We start from the raw sequence: 21,907 nt of genomic DNA, 5'->3' as shown, positions 1-21,907 counted from the left end.
GCATTTAGGACAGGAAAGCACTTGCATGCCTCGCGCTGGATACGGGCTGGGAAACGACTTAACGTGCATGAAATCCGTGCCGTCCATCAGGACACCAGTCCTTTTTAGCACAGATACTAAAACATGGCTGATTCAACACTCATATAGGTCACGTAAAAGATTATACCTAAAGCTTCTAAATTCACGTGGCATGGCCCACCTTAGTTTTGGAATACTTTGGATTTTGGATAATTTGTTCATCTTAACGAGGCGCATCAGATGAATGGATTGGATGACGTATAAACACCACGATGGGCCCTACAAAAATGAATGGAAAGCATTCTATCCTAACCGTTTCCTTTGGTATGACCTACATAAGTTTTGGATTATTATGATTTTATGGTTCAATGGTTAAGATGAAGCAACGTACGTGATGGACGGGTGGATCTCATGAAAATTCCTCCCACGTGGCTCTCGGTCGGCGAAAGTAAGTAAATCTGGTAGGTACCTACCGCGAGGTACGCTATCGCGGTTCTGCGCATCTGAAAGAAACCAGCCAAATGCTGCTGCGACGGTGGCACGCGTTGACGAAAATAACCCTGATCCGGCCCGCATCGTCGACGCCACGACGTCCGCCAAATACTGGAAATATGCAAGGGCATTTTCGTCATTTAAAAGAAAACTTGTAAATGTCGAAGGACGGGGATAAATTTGTTAATCCAAAAGAACAGCAGGGCATTAACGTCATTTTACGAAAAGAGAGCTTTTATCATCCCTATGAAAACAAATCCCCTCTCATCCATCAGCTCTACCAAGAAAAAACCAGAGCTTTGTTCTTTTTTCTCATCCCAATCTCTTCTCCTCTTCACTCATTCCTCGTATTGAAATGGGAAGAAAGTTCTTCATCGGAGGCAACTGGAAATGCGTAAATTCCCTGTTCTTCCAATCTCTCATTTTCTCACCTTTTTATTTTCTTAGATTTCCGATTCCTCAATCGGATCAGATCTGTTTTCATCTCTTTCTCTCAGTTCCATGATCTTACGGTTTCCCCCCCACATCTGAGCCGTGCAAAAGGTGGACCTCGACTGGCGTGGAAATCAGGCCGATCTGCTCAGCAGATGGGCGAGTCCTCGACGTTGAGTCAGACAATCGGCTGTCCGTTGATTCGGATGGTGCGGATAGCTAGATGAGTGCTCCATCCCCATTTTGCCCGAGGGGATCGTCACCGTTGGCCCACCTTTTGCATCGCTTGGATGTTCTACACAAGTTATATTTTGGTAGGAAAGACTGCTCTTTTGTGATTATTTCTCTTTCCTTTTGTAATAGAGATCAGCTTATAGAAATTTGTGTGAATCGTGCTTATACAGCATCAGAGCGGTCCATGTTCTGGGCACTACCATGCATGGGCCATGGTAGAAAATTCACGCTAAACGGATGATCCTGGCTGTTGATAAATGTGGTTGAACGTAGAAGGTTGGAAACGGAAGATAGCAACGATCTGTTGTTTGCTCAGAAGTCGATGGTCAGAATCATCCTGTTGGGTGTGGTTTTTTAGATTGCGGTACATTCATTGTAATGCCCTAAAAACTGACGGCTCCTATCATCCGAGACTCTGCATGTAGGCCCCATTGCTCAAGGCACACTGAATGAATCAGGCTGTGGAGTTTTTATGTCAGATTTGAGCACATTGACTGATCTGTGAAAGAAACAGATTTTTACCTCATCATGATGTTATGCTGATTATATTTTGGGCATAGTTATTGTAATATACTCTATATGAGAAAGTTTGTTACTTCATTTATACTCATCTCTGTGCATGTGGCTGTATGATTGATTATTGAATCCGCACCGTTCATCTGGAGGGCCCTACCATGGATGGCCTATGATACAAACCACCAAATGGATGATCCTACATGTCAATCAATAGTCGTTGACTCTTTTAAATTTTGAATGTGGGCAGCTTACCCCCTTCTTATTTATTTATTTTTATTTTTATTTTTATTTATTTTTATTTTTAACACCCATCTGAAGGCCCCTGATCAGATAGCTATGATGGGTTGATCGATGTGTGTTTTTTGTCTTTTTTCCATGGACCACTTATCAAAGAGCCCACCAGATTGATGGTTTCATAATCTCAGTTGGCTTACCCTACTGCCATGTGTAGACTGCTGAGTTGAAGTGAAGCAATGTAGATCCATGACTCCATCCCGATGAAAAGGAGATATCCTTGGGCCATATTCATGTTACGAGTATTTACTACCTACACATGATGTTGATTGAGTCATATGTTATATTTAAACCTGTTTTAACTCTGTCCAAGCTGGCAGCATTTTTGCTGATGGAACTGTTATCTCTTCACCCCATGCCTTTGATAGTTGCATCCGTCCTTTTTTTGTTGTGGAATTAGAATAGTGCAGTTCTAATACTATGATACCAACCGTGGTAAACTGGGTGTATTTAACATAAACATAGGGCGCATGTATCAATTCTCTTTAGTCAGCAGGGTGTCGTTTGATAATCTGACAGGGTTTGATGGTTGATACTTCATATGCCTGTACTTAGAAGTTGTACGCAAGGATGAATGTAGCCCAAATTAAAACTCCATATCGTGGGATCCACTGTAGATAGGTGATGGGTCACACCCAAAATCAAATGGACTGGATGATCCTAACCTATGATTAATGGACATTGGTTTGCTGAACTCAGACCATTGAGTATTTTTCATTTTGACTGTCCATTAGGTGTCCACCAGTTGGACACGACATCAATTTAAATTTTAGTCTATGACAGAGTTAAAGTGGGGTCACAATTGGATGCTTTAATCTTATTTACATACATGCAATGTATACAATTTGAGTTCATGCGCGCGGACCATCTCACAGAGTATCAAAGTTTTTCTCATTGTTAACTGATGATGTTGTGTGGTGTTGACTGTTGATTAACCGTGCTCTTGGTTGAATCTCTATGCAGAATGGAACTACTGAAGAAGTGAAGAAAATCGTATCCATGTTGAATGATGGCAAAGTACCCTCGGCAGACACAGTGGGTATGATCATCAGTAGCCGCTTCTTTTGTCATTTGTTACATTATATTCATCTCGCTATATTCATCTCGCTGCATTCAAGAGATATAGCAATTCATGTTGGTGCAAATAAGTAGCCTGGCTCCCACGTTTTATTTATTTATTTATTTATATCTTCAATGTTTTGTTAATTTGCAAGACACATGGGTGTTTTATTGTTAAAACTGTGCCTATTTTTTGCTCAGCTAATGGATTGTGTGCATAAACTAGTGGCAGTGATCGCTCTTTGATATGGTTACAGATTATGACTACAAGCTGTATGTGTTCTTGGATACTTGGTTTCATACAGTTGGTTCCTAATGTATGATTTAACATGTGCAACTTTGGCCCGAGAGCTGACTTGTAGGTATTCTGAGCTGAGTCAACTAAGTGAATCTAGTTACCTACTCGCCTAATTCTTTTATTTTTCTGAATTGGAAAGCATGATATTGGGAATAAAGGAACTAGAAATTATTATAAAAATAATATAAAGAAACAGAAAAACTTATGTTAATGTTAAGGAGTGTTATCCTGACTTAACATATATGTTGGCATAATTTTATACATTGAGTGTGTAAGAACCAATGTCTTTGGTACCCGTGAGGGATACACAATATCCACGGTGCCCTCTAGTGACAACTGTTCGGTTTATCTGATGGATAAGGAAAGATCATACTTCTATGATTCTGATTTTATCAATCAGATGAAAGAATAATGGCCAAGATCCTTTCATGCATTATGTTAGATATCAAGGTAAAAATCAGTTCTGGCTTCAAAGGGGACTCATTTTCTGGTGAAGATATGGGGAAGTCATGTCAATTTGGTAATGTAAATTTCACCTGTGGTCTCAATAGGACAATTGGTGTCCTAACGACCATGTTCGTGAATCCACTCTGTTCACTGGTCAGACCACCATGGGCCATGGATGGTCCATAGCTCAATAATCAGACCGAGTGATTAATTTTTTTCAACTTTGCAGATAAAGACATTGTCTCCACCAGCATCATCTAAGCCTTATCCCAACTATGTGGGCCCAGCAGCCAGCTACATGTGGATAAAGACATGTTTGAAGAAAGTGGTTGTTGCAAAACCTAAATGTGACAATTGCATCACTTTTTTTTTTTTTTTCCATTGGCAGGGAAACATTATTAGTTTTCAAAATAAACACCCTGATCCACTATTATTGAATGTGGCCTAGAAAAGAAACTTTCTGTGAAAAACATGGATGTTTTATTCTTTGTGCATCTGTGCAACCGTCACTCACTCTTCCTAGCAGCAGAGAAAATATTTGTGGTCTATTAGATCCTAAACTATTTCTTGTCTAATATTTGCTATCTCTTTTACTGGTCCAGCATTTTGTTATTTCCATTTCATTCTGGATGTTTGTGCTGTATATTCCACTTGCACGGCATATTTTTTCATGCGTCAGTACATTATTACACATTTAAAGAAGGATCATGGGTGTTGTTGATATGATGCAAATGTTTTCTTCTTGCAGAGGTTGTGGTAAGCCCTCCCTATGTCTTTCTTACCTTGGTGAAAAGTTCTCTGCGGCCTGATTTCCATGTGGCCGCCCAAAATTGTTGGGTGAAGAAAGGAGGTGCTTTCACTGGAGAGGTTAGGTGAGATTTGATTTATTCTCAGTGATCTATCCCAACTGATTCTGCTGTTTCTTATTTTCACGTTGAGACTTAGTTTGAGCACTATTGCATGTGCATTTGAATGAGGATGATGCTGTGAGGAGGAATCATAGAATGTTCAATTTGCGGATCTAATGCAAATTGATCAAGGAAGAAGCTAATTGCTATAAGATTCAACTGACTGGATTGAAAGTTTTAATCGCAAAAAAGAAAAGTTGCAATGACTGTGAGCAAGGTCCCATATTCCTTTGGTCTTATGCTAGAGATCATCCCTTCCCCTCCTTCAACTCACTACTGTAGAGAAACAGGAGAACTTACTCAAAGATTTCCTCTTTGCCTTCGTTATGATGAGTGCTTACAAGATTTCCTCTTTGAGATAATCTGTAACATACTACTCTTAAGGAATCTAAAATTAGGGTCCCTTGCTAGCCAAGATCTCCAAAATAAGAAAACCCTTAAAAATCTAATAATGCTTATTTCTTAACATAAAGATCTCTAAAATAAGAGAGCACTTAAACAAGAAAATCTAATAATACTTAATTCCTAACAAAGAGATATTTTTCCTAACATAGAAATAGGAAAGAAAGGAACTTGGAAACAAGCTAAAAAAAGGTTAGTGGGCATTTTCTTGTGCACACATGTGGAGTGTACACATGTGGGGCAATTGCATTAATTTCAGACCATGGATCTGGTCCAGATAATCAATCAAGACAATTTGAACTGTTGGATTTTTCAAAATTTGATCAATCAACTTGTGTAGCCATTTGGTTGCATTAGGATCTGCATAGTGTATTCATCTTTTCAGTTTGTTCAAGTGGGCCAATGGTTCAATGATCCAGTCTATCAATCTGATGCCACAATCTCTGGATGGATGATGTCCTCAAAATTTCTCAGCTTTGAAGATCCTATTGACCGATATTGGGCCTTTTCTAGTTGAATGTTGACCATTGCTGTATCTCTTTTCTTCACCATCTATTTTCAGGCCACAATCTCTAAGGATAGGATTGTCTTATCGAGGAGATGTTTGTGGCATGGTCCATTATGATATCTTGCACCGGACCAATGGTTTGGATAAATCAACTATGCCGTCTACTGCTACAAACTGAAAACTGATACATATTTTCATATCCTTGGGTAGAAGGATCCTATAATTCCTCGGCTGTGAGATTGATGGGATCCTTGAGAGTTTCTTGGCACTCAAACAGATTGAGAATTGAGATAACCAGATACATTTTCCTCCTATTTAATAAAAATTTTAACTGTCATTATCTGTCCAATCAGTATCAATATTGTAACTACCAAGGGCATTGCTTAATATAAAATCCATAATGCTTGCCATTCTGCTTCCTCCTTTGTGCTCCGTTTCTTTGGGAATTCATATCAGTCGATAATGGTGCTCTGCTTCAAGAGTGAATGAAATTTGCACTGCCTGTTCATGTTTTATTGTCATTCCTTCTTGTAAGATTATATAAATGCCAGCAGATTAATTGGCAATCTGGAAATAACCATTCAACTATGTAATGTATTGGCTATGCTCATCCTTTTAATCTGCAAAATCTGATCAGCAGCTTAAAATTTCTAAATTATGAGACTAATGGCAAGCGAAGGAGGCTTTCCTGCTAATAGATTATGTTCTGTTGTTCATGCAGTGCAGAGATGCTTGTCAATTTGGGAATTCCTTGGGTCATTCTTGGCCATTCTGAAAGAAGGCTTCTGTTGAATGAAGCAAACGAGGTAAGTTTTGTCGGGGGATCTTAATTCTTAACTTGATCTACTTATTTTATGTACACGCTGCAAACATGAGTCAGCAACTTCTGCTGGGCAAGCAAGAGACTTTTCTTGGATAAATTTCTTCTTCATATTCCCTATTCTTCTTAGTTGTTGCCCAATTTGAGGTCTGGATCATTAGGAACCCTTTTTGGGGGCTGGTGAATGTTGCGTCAAACTGGTTTTAGACAAGTCACAGCCTTGTTAATTTTAAATTAAATCTTTGGGCTAAAATGGAGTATATGGAATGCATTTTAGTAACAATAGGAGTGGGAACGAGGAATTAGTAAAGATTGCTGACCCAGAATTTTCGCAAAATGACCACTTTCGGTATCTTGGGTCGATAATTCATGAGAGTGCAGAGATTGAGAAGGATGTTGCCCATAGAATTCAAACGGGTTCGAAGAAATGGAGATGTGTCTATGGAGTTTTATGTGATCGTTGGGGCAGAATGTTGGGCAGTTAGTAACATGTCCATAGGATCAATGTAACTGAAATGAGGATGTTGAGATGAGTGGCAAGAGAAGGAATGATAGAATTAGAAATGAATGCATTTGAGGGAATGTGTAGCACCAATAGGTAACAAGATGAGGGAAAGTAGACTTAGATATGGTTTGGTCTATGCAACAGAGACAAAAAACTGTGCCGGTTAGAAAGAATGAGTCCGTACAAGTTGAAGGCTGTAAAAGTACAAGGGGAAGGCTCAAAAGGACGTGAGTGGAGGTAGTAAGAAAAGACCTGATAACTTATTGTCTAACTGAAGTTACAGCCCATTGATGGAGTGGAATGGTGGAAAATGATTCATGTTGGTGACCCCAATTAGTTGGGATAAGGCTTAGATGGTGGTGATGATGATGATTCCTTTTGTGCAAATAAGGTAGATATATTTGCTGATATGATGCTGAGATTGCTAGGGACGTGCTGCCAGGCCAGGTGATCCAGATTGAGTACCACATATTTCTAAGGTAGATGTAGTGTCCAATCTTGGTGTCCACTCATCTCTAGTGGCTTGGTATGTGGAGTGGGTGCTGCAGATTGATGGTACGCTGGTTTGAGATATCCAACAGCCTTTTCATCTCCTTGTAGTATCTTACAATGTTCCTGGTTGAAACACATGGCAAGGGCTTTGATGAATCCAGGAGTGATAGGTTATATCCTTTTTATTACAACTTGTACGTGGATTGGCACTTCCGTTCTATTCTTTAACGTGTTGCTGCGGGATTTGAACCACATCTCTGGGTTGAAGAGTGATTTAGCCAGGTTAAATGACAACTATTGCATAATGAGACTTCTCTAGCACGAGGAGAATTGTGAACCCTGAAGTGCAAACTGGGCAACCTGTACCATTTGATGCCAGGTGTTCAATGCCTTCCGTTTTGTGAGGACTCATGCAGGGACAATGTGTGCTGTGGGAGGTCCATTTCGACCCATTTCTTCTATATCTCATGGGGGAATTTCTGCTCATGACCGTACACTTTTGTATTGGCTTGGTTTCTTTTTAAATGTTGTAAATTTCTGTTTTGTACCTAAATGATGACCATCCATACATTTAATGGCAGTTTGTTGGAGATAAAGTTGCATATGCGCTTTCTCAAGGTTTGAAGGTGATTGCCTGTATCGGCGAGACTCTTGAGCAGCGAGAATCAGGTTCCACTGTGGAAGTAGTTGCTGCACAAACAAAAGCAATTGCAGGTGATTCCCCTTACCAGTTATATGAACTGTTTCCCTGGTACTTTAGGCTTGAGTTTGGATGCTCGATTGAGTTCTCTTGTAATATTTCAAATTAATAAATTGTAGATGATCATAATGGGTCCATCGCTCTATTCATGGTGAAGGACTAGCTCCAAATTGCAGTTAAAAATGTTTCTGGTTCAATATGAAAAACATGGAATTCCACTTAAGGGCCTGTTTAGACTCATCGAAATATAAATTGAGGAAGCGTCATTTCCATGAACAATGATGTTTTCATTGTTTGTATTTTTATTGCTTCCATCTCATTTCCAAAAAATTGCTCATTTTCTATTTCATTGTCCTGACTTAAGAAATACCATTTCCTCTCAAGAAATTGAGAGGAAATGAATCCCCCCCCCCCCCCCCCTTTAAAGGGTCCCACAAGGTAGTCACATGTGCCACCACAACCCATCTCCTAAGTACCCTACATGTGCAACTGTCCATCTTAAAGTGCTTCCCAAGTGCCAATGTACCACCATCCATCTTAAAGCACCACATATGTGCAATTATGTTGTGCCACATGGGCAACATTTTTGCCATCTTCAGTGACCCACATTTTAATGTGCTCCATGCAACATTTGCCATCGTCTGTCCTTCTTCAGTGACCCACATTTCAATGTGCTCCACGCCCCAATGTGCCATGTGCAACATGTGCTTCCCTTCCCTTATCTTCAAATGCTTTACATGTGCTAGATATGCCCACCTTGCGAGGCCCACCTTCGATGTGGGCTATCCATCACGTGGGGTCCACCTTGGATGTGAGCCGTCCATCATGTCAGACCATGTGGGGCCCACTTTTACTGTGGACCATCCATTATGCGGGGCCCAACTTTGAAGTGGTCCGTCCATCATGTGGGGCCCGCCTTCAATGTGGGCCATTCATCATTAGGGGCCGACCTTTAATGTGGATTATCCTCATGTGGCGTCCACCTTGATATGAGTCATCCATCACATGGGGCCCATCATCAATCTCTTATTGTCCATCATGTGGAGCCCACCTTTGATGTGGACCATCCATTGTGTGGGCCCCGCCTCCGATGTTGGCCGTCCATCATGTGGGGCCCGCTTTGGATGTGGGCCATTCATCATCAGGGGGCTGACTTTTGATGTGGATTGCCATTATATGGGGCCCACCTTGATGTGGGCCATCCATCATGTCCATTGCTCATCTTGTGGTGCCCACCTTTGATGTGGACTGTCCATCATGTGGGCCCCACCTTCAACGTGATGTAGACTGTCCATCATGTGGGCCCCACCTTCAACATGGGTTGTATTATGCGGGGCTTGCCTTGGATGTGGGCATTCATCATTAGCGGCCAACCTTTGATGTGGACCATCCTTTATGTGGGGCTCACCTTGATGTGGGTCATGTAGGTCCACCATCATGTTAATTGTCCATCATGTGGGGTCCACATTAAATGTTCACTGCCCATCATGTGGAGCCCACCTTTGATGTAGACCGTTCATCATGTGGGCCCCAACTGTGAAGTGGGCCGTCCATTATGTGGAGAGAGAGAGAGAGAGAGAGAGAGGTAAAATGTAAAAAAGAAAAAGAATCTGATGGCTTAAGCAACTTATAAGGTGTTGAGTTACTTTTAGAAAGGGTGCTTACTAGACTAAGTTAAAAAAGTCCTATATTCAAATTTAGCTGCCATTTTTCCTGTTTTGCTGTTCTAACTAATTAAAGCTGCAAGTTGCCATTTCTTGACAATTGACTTTAAAGTTTAGTTTTTAGATCAGTGGTGAAAATACAGTGTGATGAAATAGATTGTTCTTTGTAGTGGCTCATGAGTTCAAACTTTCTTAGAAATCAATACTATTTAACTGTAGGAATTTTGCTTTCTATGTTGAATGCCATTCATTAGACGCTAAAGGAATAATATAAAGAATTCACCGAGTCTCACACATCCAAGTCTTTTTTTTTTTTTTTTGAAAGACAACTTGAATTAAAGGGGCAAAAAAAAAAAATATATATATATATATATATATATATATATATATATATATATATATATATATAGAAAGGAGCTGTTGAGATAGCAGAACCAATTAGACCTCAAGAAAGGTAAGATCGACATTACACCCAACCATATGGGAAGACCATTTAGCAATTAAACATTTAACAAAGGAGGATACTAAGTGATGAGGTTTCGCTTCGTTCTGAAAACAAAGGTTGTTTCTTTCGGTCCAAACAGCCCACCAAGTGGCCAAAATTGCCATCCGCCAGACCCGAGATTTTGGTTTGTCCATTCTAACGCCGTGCCATGCCTTTAGAAGCATATCTGCATTTCTAGGAAAACACCAACTGATCTTGAAACAAGAGAGAATCTCAGTCCAAATGGAGTAGGCGAACAGGCAATGATGAGCAGATGGTCCGCTGTTTCTTCAGCAGACAGGCAGCAAATGTAGACACTAGGAATAATCAGTCCTCTCTTCCGAAGGTTATCTATAGTGAGAATTCTATTTTTTCTAGCCAGCCACCCGAATACGTGTAACTTAGTAGGAACAGAATATTTCCATATGAAGTGATGGTTCTAAGGAGAGGAGTCACTATTGGGGGTCGATATTTGTTTAAAAAACGATCTGACCGTGAAGATTGACGATTTGTCTGCCTTCCAGATGATGTTATCCTCACGCTTCTGATTAGGAAGAACAGGCTGAATGCATTCCATGAGTTCCACAAATTCATTAATCTCCCAGTCCTCCAGGTCTCTTCTGCTTTGAATGTTCCAAACCACATTGCCAGCTTGGATAGAGTAGTTCTCAGCTATGAAGCTGTTTGGGTTTTGCGGCCAGACGAAAGATGGAGGGAAATCTGTCTTTCAGCGGCATTTCACCAATCCAAGTGTCCATCTAGAATTGTATGCAGTCTCCCTTGCCTACTTCAAAACCAATCCTTTGGATCATCTCATCTTTCATATAACAGATTCCTTTCCAGATTGCAGATGCCCTGTACAACGAGGATTCTCTCGTCCACCACCCCCCATCAGAGCTCCCGTATTTAGCTTTGAGAATTTTGTTCCACAGACAATCCTTTTCATTGTCGAGTCTCCAAAACCATTTCCCTAGGAGAGCCTGATTCATTAATTTTAAGTCTTTTATACCAGCTCCTCCATCTTTGGTCTGTTTACAGACCTGCTTCCAGTTGATAAGATTGAATTTCTTCTTTTCATCTTTGCCCTTCCAGAGAAAATTGCATCTGAGGGAGTCTATATCCTTGAGAACCTTAACAGGGCATCGAAACAGAGACATAAAATAAGTAGGAAGATTAGATAAAGCTGATTTAATCAGCGCAAGACGGCCCCAATAGAAAGATAGCGATATTTCCATCCTGCCAGGTGTTGATGAATTCTTTCAATAACTTTGTCCCATTGAGATTTTTTGGGCGACCCAAGGCATAGAGGAAGACCGAGGAATGAGGTGGGGAAAGATCCCAAGGAACACCCCAATAAATCTGCTAAATCTGTAACCTCCTGGGAATCCAAGTTAATCCTGAAAATTTTGGATTTGGACATATTTATCTTCAAACCCGCAACAACTTCAAAACACTTTATAACTGTTCTCAAATTGGCAACGATTTCTGTGCTTGCTTCAGAGAAAATAAGGATGTCATCCGCAAACTGCACGTGGGACATAGGATCTGGTAGTCCTTTGATTTGAATTCCCCTGATAATACCTTCCTTATGGCCCTTGAGGAGCATCGCAGATAAGGCCTCGCCGATGATAAGGAAAAGGAGGGGAGATAGAGGATCACCTTGTCTGAGTCCACGAGAGCTTTTGAAGAATCCTTTGGGCGATCCGTTTAAAAGGATTGAGAAATGAGCTGAACTGATGCATTCCCCTATCCAGCCCCTCCATTTCTCACCAAAACCCATACGCCTCATCAGATATAGGAGGAATTCCCACTCCACATGATCATAAGCCTTCTCCATGTCTAGATTGCAGAAAATAAATTTTTTCTTTGAAAGATGAGAAGAGTGGAGACATTCATTAGCAATAAGAGCCCCGTCGATGATTTGTCTACTCGGGATGAAAGCGCATTGGTTAGGAGCAATGATAGAATCGATAACTCTTTGCAACTTGTTGGCAAGGACTTTGGCCAATATCTTATACAAACTGCCAATAAGGCTAATTGGTCTGAACTCCCTGAACTCTGAAGCCCCCGAACGTTTTGGAATGAGCTTGATAAAAGTCGCCCCTAAATTTTTTGATATTCTCCCCTGATCATAAAATTCATTGATAAAGGCCATAATCTCTTCCTGAAGAAGATCCCAAAAGAATTGAAAAAAGATAATCGGATAGCCATTTGGACTAGGGGCCTTATCTCCCCCTAATTCGATCACTGCCTTCTTAACTTCTTCCACGGAGAAAGGTTGTTCCAGGGAGATAGCATTTTCTTCACTGATGCGCTGGAATGAGAAATTATCCAGCCGTGGCCTGGACCATCCCTCATTTTGAAGAAGCCCTTGAAAATAAGAAATAGCTTCCCTTGTAATGGACTCTCTGTCTTCAATCCGTTAGTCGTTTATGGTTATGCTATTGATGCGATTAACCTTTGCATGCATGCTGGCTACACTGTGGAAGTATCTTGTATTCCTATCTCCTTCCTTGATCCATTTGGCCCGGGATTTTTGCTTCCACGAGATTTCGCGTTGAAAGATTTTGGCAGATAGGGATTGGATGAGCTGGATTCTCTGCGCCAGAACCTCTTTCGACATAGGGGTGCCTTCAGCTGTGACGTCAATTTTATGGATTTCTGAGAGAATCGAATCCATCTCCTCCAATCCGCTCTGTTCCTCCTTTGACCATTTTTTGAGTTTATCTTTCAGTATCTTTAACTTGGCCCAGAGACTATGTCCCGCAAATCCATGAGACTGTAATTCTGTCCACCAGTCCACTACCATGGATTTGAAACCTGCAACATGGAGCCAAGAAATATCAAAACGGAAAGGCTTGTGACCCCAGTCTTCCTCCTCCACTGATAAGATAAGGGGCTAGTGGTCTGAAGTAGTCCTGGGTAGGACTGATTGAGAGGAGGAAGGAAGGAGATCCAGCCAATCGGTGGATATAAAAAAGCGATCCAGCCTGGACAAAATCTGATCAAGCCTCCCATTTGTCCAGGTGAATCGTGAGCTGAGTAAAGGGAGATCAATTAGACAGTTACAATCAATCCAATTGGAGAAAGCGGCCATATGGGCTTCAATTTACTCCTCGTGGATTTCTCAGTCGAGCGCCTGGTGGTGTTGAAGTCGCCAGCAAAGCACATTGGGCCGTTGAAGCTCTGACAAATTTGCGATAATTCTTTCCAGAGATCGTCCCTCAGACTGTCATTGGTAGGACTGTATACGGAACAGATTAGAAAATCCGTAGCCATAGCGTTGTTTCGCAGAGAAATTGTGAGCGAGAAATTCCCTACTGAGCTATTGAGAAGAGTCCAATACACTGACCTCCAAGCAATGAGAATTCCCCCTTGAGCTGCCCGAAGCATCTTTAACCACCCATTTAGCATCCGAAGCCTTCCAGAGAGTTTTCATAAGCCGATCGTCGAAGCGTTTCACTTGGTTTCCTGGAAGCAAATAATTTGGGGATTGCATCTACTGCAGCTGTTCTTGATGAGACACCTTTTTTGCTTAGACCCCACCCCCCGAACATTCCAGGTGATCACCTTCATGAGAGAACTTTACTTCCCCGCAGACCCTGATTTCCCTCATCATTTTTGAGATGCAACATGGATAGAGTGGTTGTACCTTTCCGCTTCGTGTCCCTAATTCTTCCTGCCCTTGAGTTTCGTCTCTGGGGAGTTCTATTTGGATCCAACGGTCTACCTCTGTTTTCAACACACTGGAAAAGGGCAAGGAAGTCCTCTGGACAGTCGCCGAATGATAGACCTAGCAGTCTCCCAATGTGTCCCATAGCATCGCGAATCTACTTCTTCCTCTAGATTTTCTAGCTCAATAAGGCCCTCTGTTCTTCCTCTATGAAAAGGAATTATTCATAGGCATTTGCATGTCTTCCTCCATTCTACAGTACCTGGTGCATGTTCATATTTAGAGGCCATTTTATGCAGTTATTGAAGAAATTCTTTAAGAATCTACAAATTTGAATCCATATTCTTGTGAAACATCTTTATCTTAATATGAAGATACCAATCCCTTTAATTCAGATATGTTAGTGCTTTTTTTTGAAGCCATTTTTTATGGTTCATTACTGGGAAAAGAAAAGAAGAAGACAAAAAAAAATCCTCATATGGTTCAGATTTTGACATGTTTAAGGTTTCAAGTTTGGAACTTTTTAAGAAAGTTAACATTCAAAACTCAATGGTTCAAGCTCTTAGTAGGAGAAAATATACAATCATTCATATGATTGGCACCATGGTGGATGGCGATACTCCAAAAATCATCAAATATCTGATTGGGCCCCTTTTATTTGGTCATAAATTGTCTGTTTTCATCAGATGGCTGGGATCATCCGATGTGGAAGATATCATGGTATGCATGTCCCATGTGTTCAATTACTCATATGGATTAATTTACCAAAGGTGGGCCCATCTGTATTGTTGCTGAGTCTAACTAGGAGAATGACCTCTCTTTTGCTTTTGCCAAAGAGAACGTTGTTTTTCTTTTGCTTTGCTGCTTATCAATAAAATTTTCATCTTTCAAAAAAAAAAAAACAAAAAAAACCATAAAACAAAAAAAAAAACAAAGAGAATGATGTCTCTTTCAATTGAGCATCGCATGATACCTTGTGTAATAGTTTTGTGTCTTAACTTATATTGTGTGCTTTTGCAATCTGTTAAATATATTGCTTTTTTCCTTTTAAGATTGATTACTAAATAAGATCTTCTTCAACAGAACGGGTATCAAATTGGGCGGATGTTGTTTTGGCTTACGAGCCTGTTTGGGCCATTGGAACTGGCAAGGTTGCAACTCCCGCTCAGGCACAGGAAGTAAGTTGGTTTAGATGTTTAATGGTGATGATGGAAAACGTTACTTTCATTTTTGGAAGCCATGCAATTGTTAAGCTTGCAATACAATATGCCCATATTGCTTATGCTTCTGTCTCTATCAGGTGCATTTTGAGCTAAGGAAATGGCTTAAAGAGAATGTTAGTGCTGAAGTTGCAGCAACAACGAGAATTATATATGGAGGTAATGTTTCCCATCTGTTTTTTTAATTTTTTTTTCAAACATTTTTTCACTAATGGACTTGATTTTCGTACATGTGGTCAATGTGAATGGGATTTGAATCACACATCACGAGGCCTTTACCTTAGGTAGGACGTAACTTTGAAGGTCAAATATTTTGACAGTCATAACCAGTGTAGTCAAAGGTGTTCAGGGTAGGCGTGACAATGGGCTGGGCAGGGCCAGGTTGAGGTTGGCCCTGGCCCACCCAAGAGCCCTAAGCCTTGGCCCTAGCTCAGCTCAAGCCCTAATGGGCTAAAAGAGGCCACGACCCTTGCTCTTGCCCTAGAGGGCAGGGCTGGGCTAGGGTAGGGTTGGGCTGGGTTGGGCTGGGCTAGGGCTAGGGCTAGGGTTGGGCTAGGCTGAGCCAGGGTTGGCCCTATAAGTTAAAGATAATTTATGTATATGCTACGCGTACAATTGATGCACAATTGGTGAGTTTATGTTTATGAGCCATCATGCTCTTCTAGAGAATCAAGGTGTTTTTGTAGCACACCTCTATCAAAGTAAGATCAGTCATCAAACAAGTGTATGCCCCACCTTATCATCCACCATATGCATGGACTTAAATAAGTGGATCAATATATTGTTCACCATCTAAAGTGGGGTTCACAATTTGGACAGTTTTCAAGTGCCATGTATCATCCATGACACTCTACTAGAGCATCAAAGTTCTTCATATTACTGCGTAGACTAGTCACTAGCATATGAACTCTATAGTCTATGTTACTAATACCTATGTACCATGTGGTATGCTCCAGGGAATGGACTATGCTAGGCTATTCATCATTGGCCCTGGCCCTGCCCAGCCCGAACAGCAGGCCTAGATTTCAAGCCCTGGCCTATCTCTTGGGCCAAGTTTAGTGGCCCAGGCCTTGACCATTCAAGGTCGGGTCACCCATGCTGGGCTGGGCTGCTTGGCCTATTGCCAACCCTAGTTCTTGGCATGCCCCTAGGAGCACGCATAGGCCTTTTGGGCTACCCTTGCCTTGCTTGTGCCCTAGACCAGGTGGTATCCCCAGGTGTGCGCCTAGCGCCCGACACCTAGGTGCGCCTAGTTGCTACTTGTATAGTGTTGTGATGTACCCTTTTGGACACCTCAAAGAATGTTATTTTTGGTATGCAGACACCCATTATGAGTGAAAGATGTCTTATAAATTCCCCTGGAGCATATTTTCCCCATTTTATTATATCAAAACTTTGATTAATGAAAAATACATCCGCTCCTAATTTTTTAGATTTTTTATGAAGTCTTTAGATCTTCTTTGATTTCTTTCTTCTATTGGTGTTTTGAGCACTATATTGGGCTTCTTAAAAGCAATTTGAACTTCCATTTGTGCCATGAAAGAGGTTTAGGTTACAAGATTTGGGATATTGAAAATTTGGATTTTTAGGGTTTGAGAAGTTTAGGAATATTAGCAAAATTATGATTTTGAGTTGGGGAATTTAGGGGAGTAAGTGAAATTGTGAAATTTAGGGTTCGGATTTCAGGAAATTGGAACACTGGTTTAGAATTGAGGGAATTTATGAAAAAAAATAAGGGGTTTGGGGTTTTGAGCAAGAATTTTATGAAGGTAAGGTTTCTAAGTTTGGGAAATTGGGGATATTTGAACTATTAGGGGTCTGGATTCATTGTAATATTTGACTAGATAGAAAATTTTGAAAGTGGTGTATGACTATCACTCTATTTAAAGTGTAATTGCTTCACAATTAGTTTTATTTCATTGTGTTAAAATCAGTTTTAGAGCTAAAACTATAAAAAGAATCAAATGTGTATCGCCATTAAAGAAAAAAAAGGTATCTATACATCGATGATATTGATATAAATTTCTAAAAAATGGTTTCTGAAATCTTCAGGTGTGCGCCTAGGTGTTTCGGGCATTCTATGGTCAGTTGCTCCTAGGGTGTGCCTAGTGCCTTTAACGACATTCTAACCATTCTATTGTAGGACATATACGGAAAGAATATAGATGGGTCATAAAAAGGTAATCTGTAGTTGCTCGAACTATCTATTTTTCCCCGAAAAAAATCTTCCAATTCTAGGGTCAGGACCAAGGTATTCCATAATTGTAATGGTTGCTGTAACAGCCACCACTGTTACCATTACGATTCACTCAATAATGGGTGTTACGATTTATTTATTTATTTTTTGTAGAAAAAAACCTGTATGGGCCCTGTAACAGACCATTACAGGCCGAAACGGCCATTATGGGCCTTTTTTTTTCCCTGTAACACGCAGTGGTTGCCATTATTACTGTTAGGTAATGACCATTATGGCCCTGTAATGGCTGTTATTGGGCATTCAAGGGGGGGCCATGTGATGATTGTTCAGGTCTTGCATGCTTTTGCTACTTGTGTGGAAAGAAAGTCACTAATAAGTCAAGTGGAAACAAAGTGACAAATACTCTAGGTTTTCTTGTCTCTGCCTCTTCAAAGGATTAACAACTCGATGTTACTTGTGACCTTCCACATGAAAACTAAACTTAGTTGCAGGGTCTTACACGACCTTGCTGATTCGATTTGTTTTTTTTTTTTTTTTGGAAAGAGTTAAAAAGTTGGGATAAGGCTTCGTTGATGATTAACACTGGGACTTCATCTTTTAGAAGTTTCTAAGTTAATTTTTGTTGGTGATAATCAATTTTCTAAATGGATTTTTGTGAATTTCCCTTTTAGTTTTGGCTAGGTGAGTTCATTTGCTTATCTCTGCGCAGTTATTGGAAAATCAAGTCAAACTCGAGGGAGTTTTTGGTCCATGGTTTGATGCATAGAGGAATTATATAATCCTTGGTCTGAGGAAATGTGTAGTATCCTAAGTTTGTAGTACCAGCAGGGCCCATATTTCTGTGACCAGACAGTTAATTTGATGCATCTCTTCTATCTCAAAAAAAAAAAAAAAAAAAAAAAAAAAAAAGAAAAAAAAGAAAAAAAAAAGATGCTTCTCTTGATGGTTGAGCATGCTTCAAAATCTCCTGATCAGAAGACTTCCAGCCATTCGACCAATGGTCTTTTCCAGTTGAGCATGGACTGATGCTGTTATTCATCAGTCGTGGCCACCTATTTACTGTCCATTGATTGGAGGGTTAGGCTTGGCCCCTCATGGTGATATCGGCGCATGGTCAATCCCCAATGCCCCATCATATGAGCTGCTGCCTGGATAACCAAATGATGGGGCCTCACTTGTATGACTTCAAGGGCTGAAGATACTATACATATCCTTGGGCCGAGGATCGCTAGTAAGTCAGTTTTAAGTACATTGCTTACCCTCAATTCATTGCCTATTTAATTCACTCCAAACTAGAATTTTCTTTCACAAATCAGGTTGAGAGGACTAATGATGAAATTGGTTAAACCATTTAGAATGTGTATGGATGCTTAAGTGAATTAAATTGCAAACATTCACTTTTTCTTTTTAGAAATAATTTTATTGAAGCCAAAAAAGCCAAGAAACAACAAAAAGAACGGAAGCCAAAAAGAAAGCACAAAAAACCTCACAAACCCAATCCCTGATCAACAATAAAAACTTCCTAGCAATGATAGCCATGGACTCACCGCTGTTCGTTGAGCATCCACGATTCCTTTCCATCCAAATAGACCACAGAACTGCAAGCAAGGCAAGCTGCCAATTCGACTTGTCTTTGGATCGAGGACCCCCTTCATGCCATGACAGATACTACTCCATAGACTTTAACATAACCCATGGCACGTAGAAAACTGAAAGAATGCCATCTCAAATCCCCAATGGATGAAGATTCTCCACTGATTCCTCATCCTTCAGACAAAGGAGGTAGATGTTCGGTAACATCATTCGCCCTTTTACGTAAATTATCAATAGATTCCTGCTAGGGAGCCGCACAACCTATGGAGGGACTCCATTCTGCCAGATTCCAAGGGAAGCTGAAAAAAGTAATGGTGTTTCCAAGTATAGATAATGCAGAATTAGCTCCCCTCCAAATACTTTTCTTTGAAAGTTCAACTTAAGAAGTAAATTGCAATTAGGACACCAGACCTTCACTTTGAATGCTAAGGAAGGACTACTTCAATGTTCTTACCACTTCATTAGACTAGTAAATGCAAATTTGAGAGTGCATCCAAACACACCCTTAAAGGCAATTAATACATGATTATATTTATCTTATTTCATTTGTTCCTAATGAAAATTCTCTTGATTCCTTGCTTTTCTAACGCCATGAACTCTTAGGAAAACGACTAGTTGCACCAATAGAAATCTCTCTTGTTTTCCATCCATTTAACATTCTCATACTGCAAATAGCTAACACTGTTGTTACTACTAATGCAGGTTCTGTAAATGGCGGGAACTGCAAGGAATTGGCGGCACAGCCCGACGTCGATGGATTTCTTGTGGGAGGAGCTTCTCTTAAGGTCCTTACCTGCTTACCATCTTTTTATCTTCATTTCCTTCTTGCATTAATAACATGTTCTGCATTTGGCTAATTTCTCCTCTCTTTTTTGTATTTGTATCAGCCTGAATTTGTGGACATCATCAATTCCGCCACGGTGAAGAAATCTGCTTAAGAGTAAAAGATCTTGAAGTTTTTGAAGAAACCCAGTTTCTGTATAATTTTCTAACTCTTGAGAAATTACTGGCTTTATATTGCGGTGCCTGGAACTTTGGAATAGGCCGAGTATAATAAACTAGCAACTCCTTTCTTTTGAGTATAATAATAGCTGTTATGCCTGTTTCTTCATTTTATAAAAACATACTCTATTCTGTTGATAGATGCAAATGGGATTTCTGTGCTTTCCAAACACAATACCAGTTTTAACATGTGTATATGCAAATGGGGTTTCAGTTTCCAAACTGCGTGGTAGCCCGAAAAATGTGTTCTGGACTTGGATAATTCAGATTGATTGATTGGACTATCCAAGTGACAAATGCAACTAGGAGTGCTATAACTTATAGTGCTCTAGAGCACTGGAGCATTTTCTCTATAAGAACAAAACAATTGAATAATTTATATTGAAAAACCTGTATTAGCCCACCATGGACTGCTACAATCTTTAGGGAGAGTGTAACGGGCCGTTATGGGGCTATAACAGCCTTTTCAGATCTTTATTTTTTTGTTACGTGACAATCGTAACGACCTTTATGACTTTGTAACAACCTTTATGGCTCTGTAATGTGCAACGGGTGTCACATGTAATGGTCTTTACGGTCCCGAACCGGCGTTGGAGCACACCATGATATGAACCGGCGTTGGAGCACACCATGATAGAGAGGCCAAAAGAATCAAGAAAAAAGATTACATTTAAACAACAGCAAAAGTAACAAATGCAAATAAAAAATAGAGCTAATCCTCTATCCTGGATTAGCCATGGCGTCAGCTATCAGCTACCTTGATCCCTTGGTGGTGCACATGAATAAATAATTGAAGGTGTAAGAGTGTGGAATACCAATGACTTCAACCACCAATATCTTGCTTCCTGCATCGAGCAGGAATTCAAATTAATCATGTCAACAGGAAAAATCTTAAAATCAATACCATATCTTATTCCATCCACCACTGCTCCCAACTACATTTTTTGAATATATGCAATTTTCTGCGCAGAGAGGGAGGGAGGGAAATCAGACCAAACAATCATTAGGTGGGCCCCATCACTTGGATTTGGACTTTTCTTCTTCTTCTTCTTTTTTCCGCAATTTTGCATTGTTTCATATGGTGTGGCCTACGGGAGTTCTTGATTGGCCTGAATTTTGAGGCATCACTTTGGGGTCGTTTGGATGCCTGTAAGTGTGGTTAACTGAAAATGATTTGCAGGTAAATGGTTTACAATTTGTGTTTGGATGCTGAAAAATGACTGTAAATCATTTAAAACTTTTAGCCCCATTTGATTTACAAGCAAAAAATTGTGATTTCATTTACAGGCTTTACATTTACAAACTAAGGCCAATTTTCAAAGATTGATTCTCCATTTATAGGACTTAAACAATCATAATTTTGTTTACAAGCTTTCTATTTACAGCCCAACGGTTTAAAGATTGGATCTTCATTTATAGGACTTGAACAATTTACTCATTTACTACTTGAACTATTTCCAGGCGTCCAAACGACCCCTTTTAATTGTGGGACTCACTTGATGAATGGTTTGGACCGCCAAGACATGCATGTTTCCAGAAAGAGTAAAAAAAAAAATAAAATCTATTTGAGATCCCATGATCCTTGTAAGCTATCCAACCCGTCCAACAGGAAGATCCATTAATTAGGCAGTAATTCCCAAAAATCAGATCAATCAAATCATTACATGGGCCACACCATGGAGCTGCCCGAAAGCTCCAAAAACTGTGGGACCCACCATTATATTTTTATGGAATCCAACCCGCCCAAATGGTGCACCCTTCCATGAAAGTGAGACACCCCAAAGATAAGTCCAAAAAAATCATCAGGTGGACCTTGTCACTTGAATTTGGCAATTTTACCATGTTTCCAATGGTGTGACCCACCTTAGTTCTGGTTTGACCTGATTTACTGGGTCTCCTATATTCATATGGTGGAACACATGATGAAAGGTGCATTGCAAGAAAAAAAA

At 40.3% G+C, this 21,907-nt stretch overlaps 1 protein-coding gene and 1 long non-coding RNA gene across 2 annotated transcripts; both read left to right on the top strand.

Annotated features, from left to right (window-relative positions):
• Positions 1-765: 765 nt before the first annotated feature.
• Positions 766-20,067, top strand: LOC131252890 (triosephosphate isomerase, cytosolic). The gene is made up of 9 exons (XM_058253661.1): positions 766-904; positions 2,950-3,025; positions 4,539-4,662; positions 6,330-6,414; positions 8,007-8,139; positions 15,030-15,124; positions 15,247-15,325; positions 19,659-19,741; positions 19,844-20,067. Exons 1-9 carry the CDS (start codon positions 866-868, stop codon positions 19,892-19,894), a joined length of 765 nt encoding a protein of 254 aa, XP_058109644.1. The 5' UTR covers positions 766-865; the 3' UTR covers positions 19,895-20,067.
• Positions 4,669-5,141, top strand: LOC131252891 (uncharacterized). Its single transcript, XR_009174736.1, has 2 exons — positions 4,669-4,872; positions 4,916-5,141. It is a non-coding gene; the product is annotated as an uncharacterized LOC131252891 (long non-coding RNA).
• Positions 20,068-21,907: the final 1,840 nt, after the last annotated feature.

Source organism: Magnolia sinica, chromosome 8, assembly GCF_029962835.1.
Source record: "Magnolia sinica isolate HGM2019 chromosome 8, MsV1, whole genome shotgun sequence".
Classification (NCBI taxonomy): domain Eukaryota; kingdom Viridiplantae; phylum Streptophyta; class Magnoliopsida; order Magnoliales; family Magnoliaceae; genus Magnolia; species Magnolia sinica.
The sequence above is the reverse complement of the archived record's forward strand: the minus strand, read 5'-3'. Positions and strand labels throughout refer to the sequence as shown.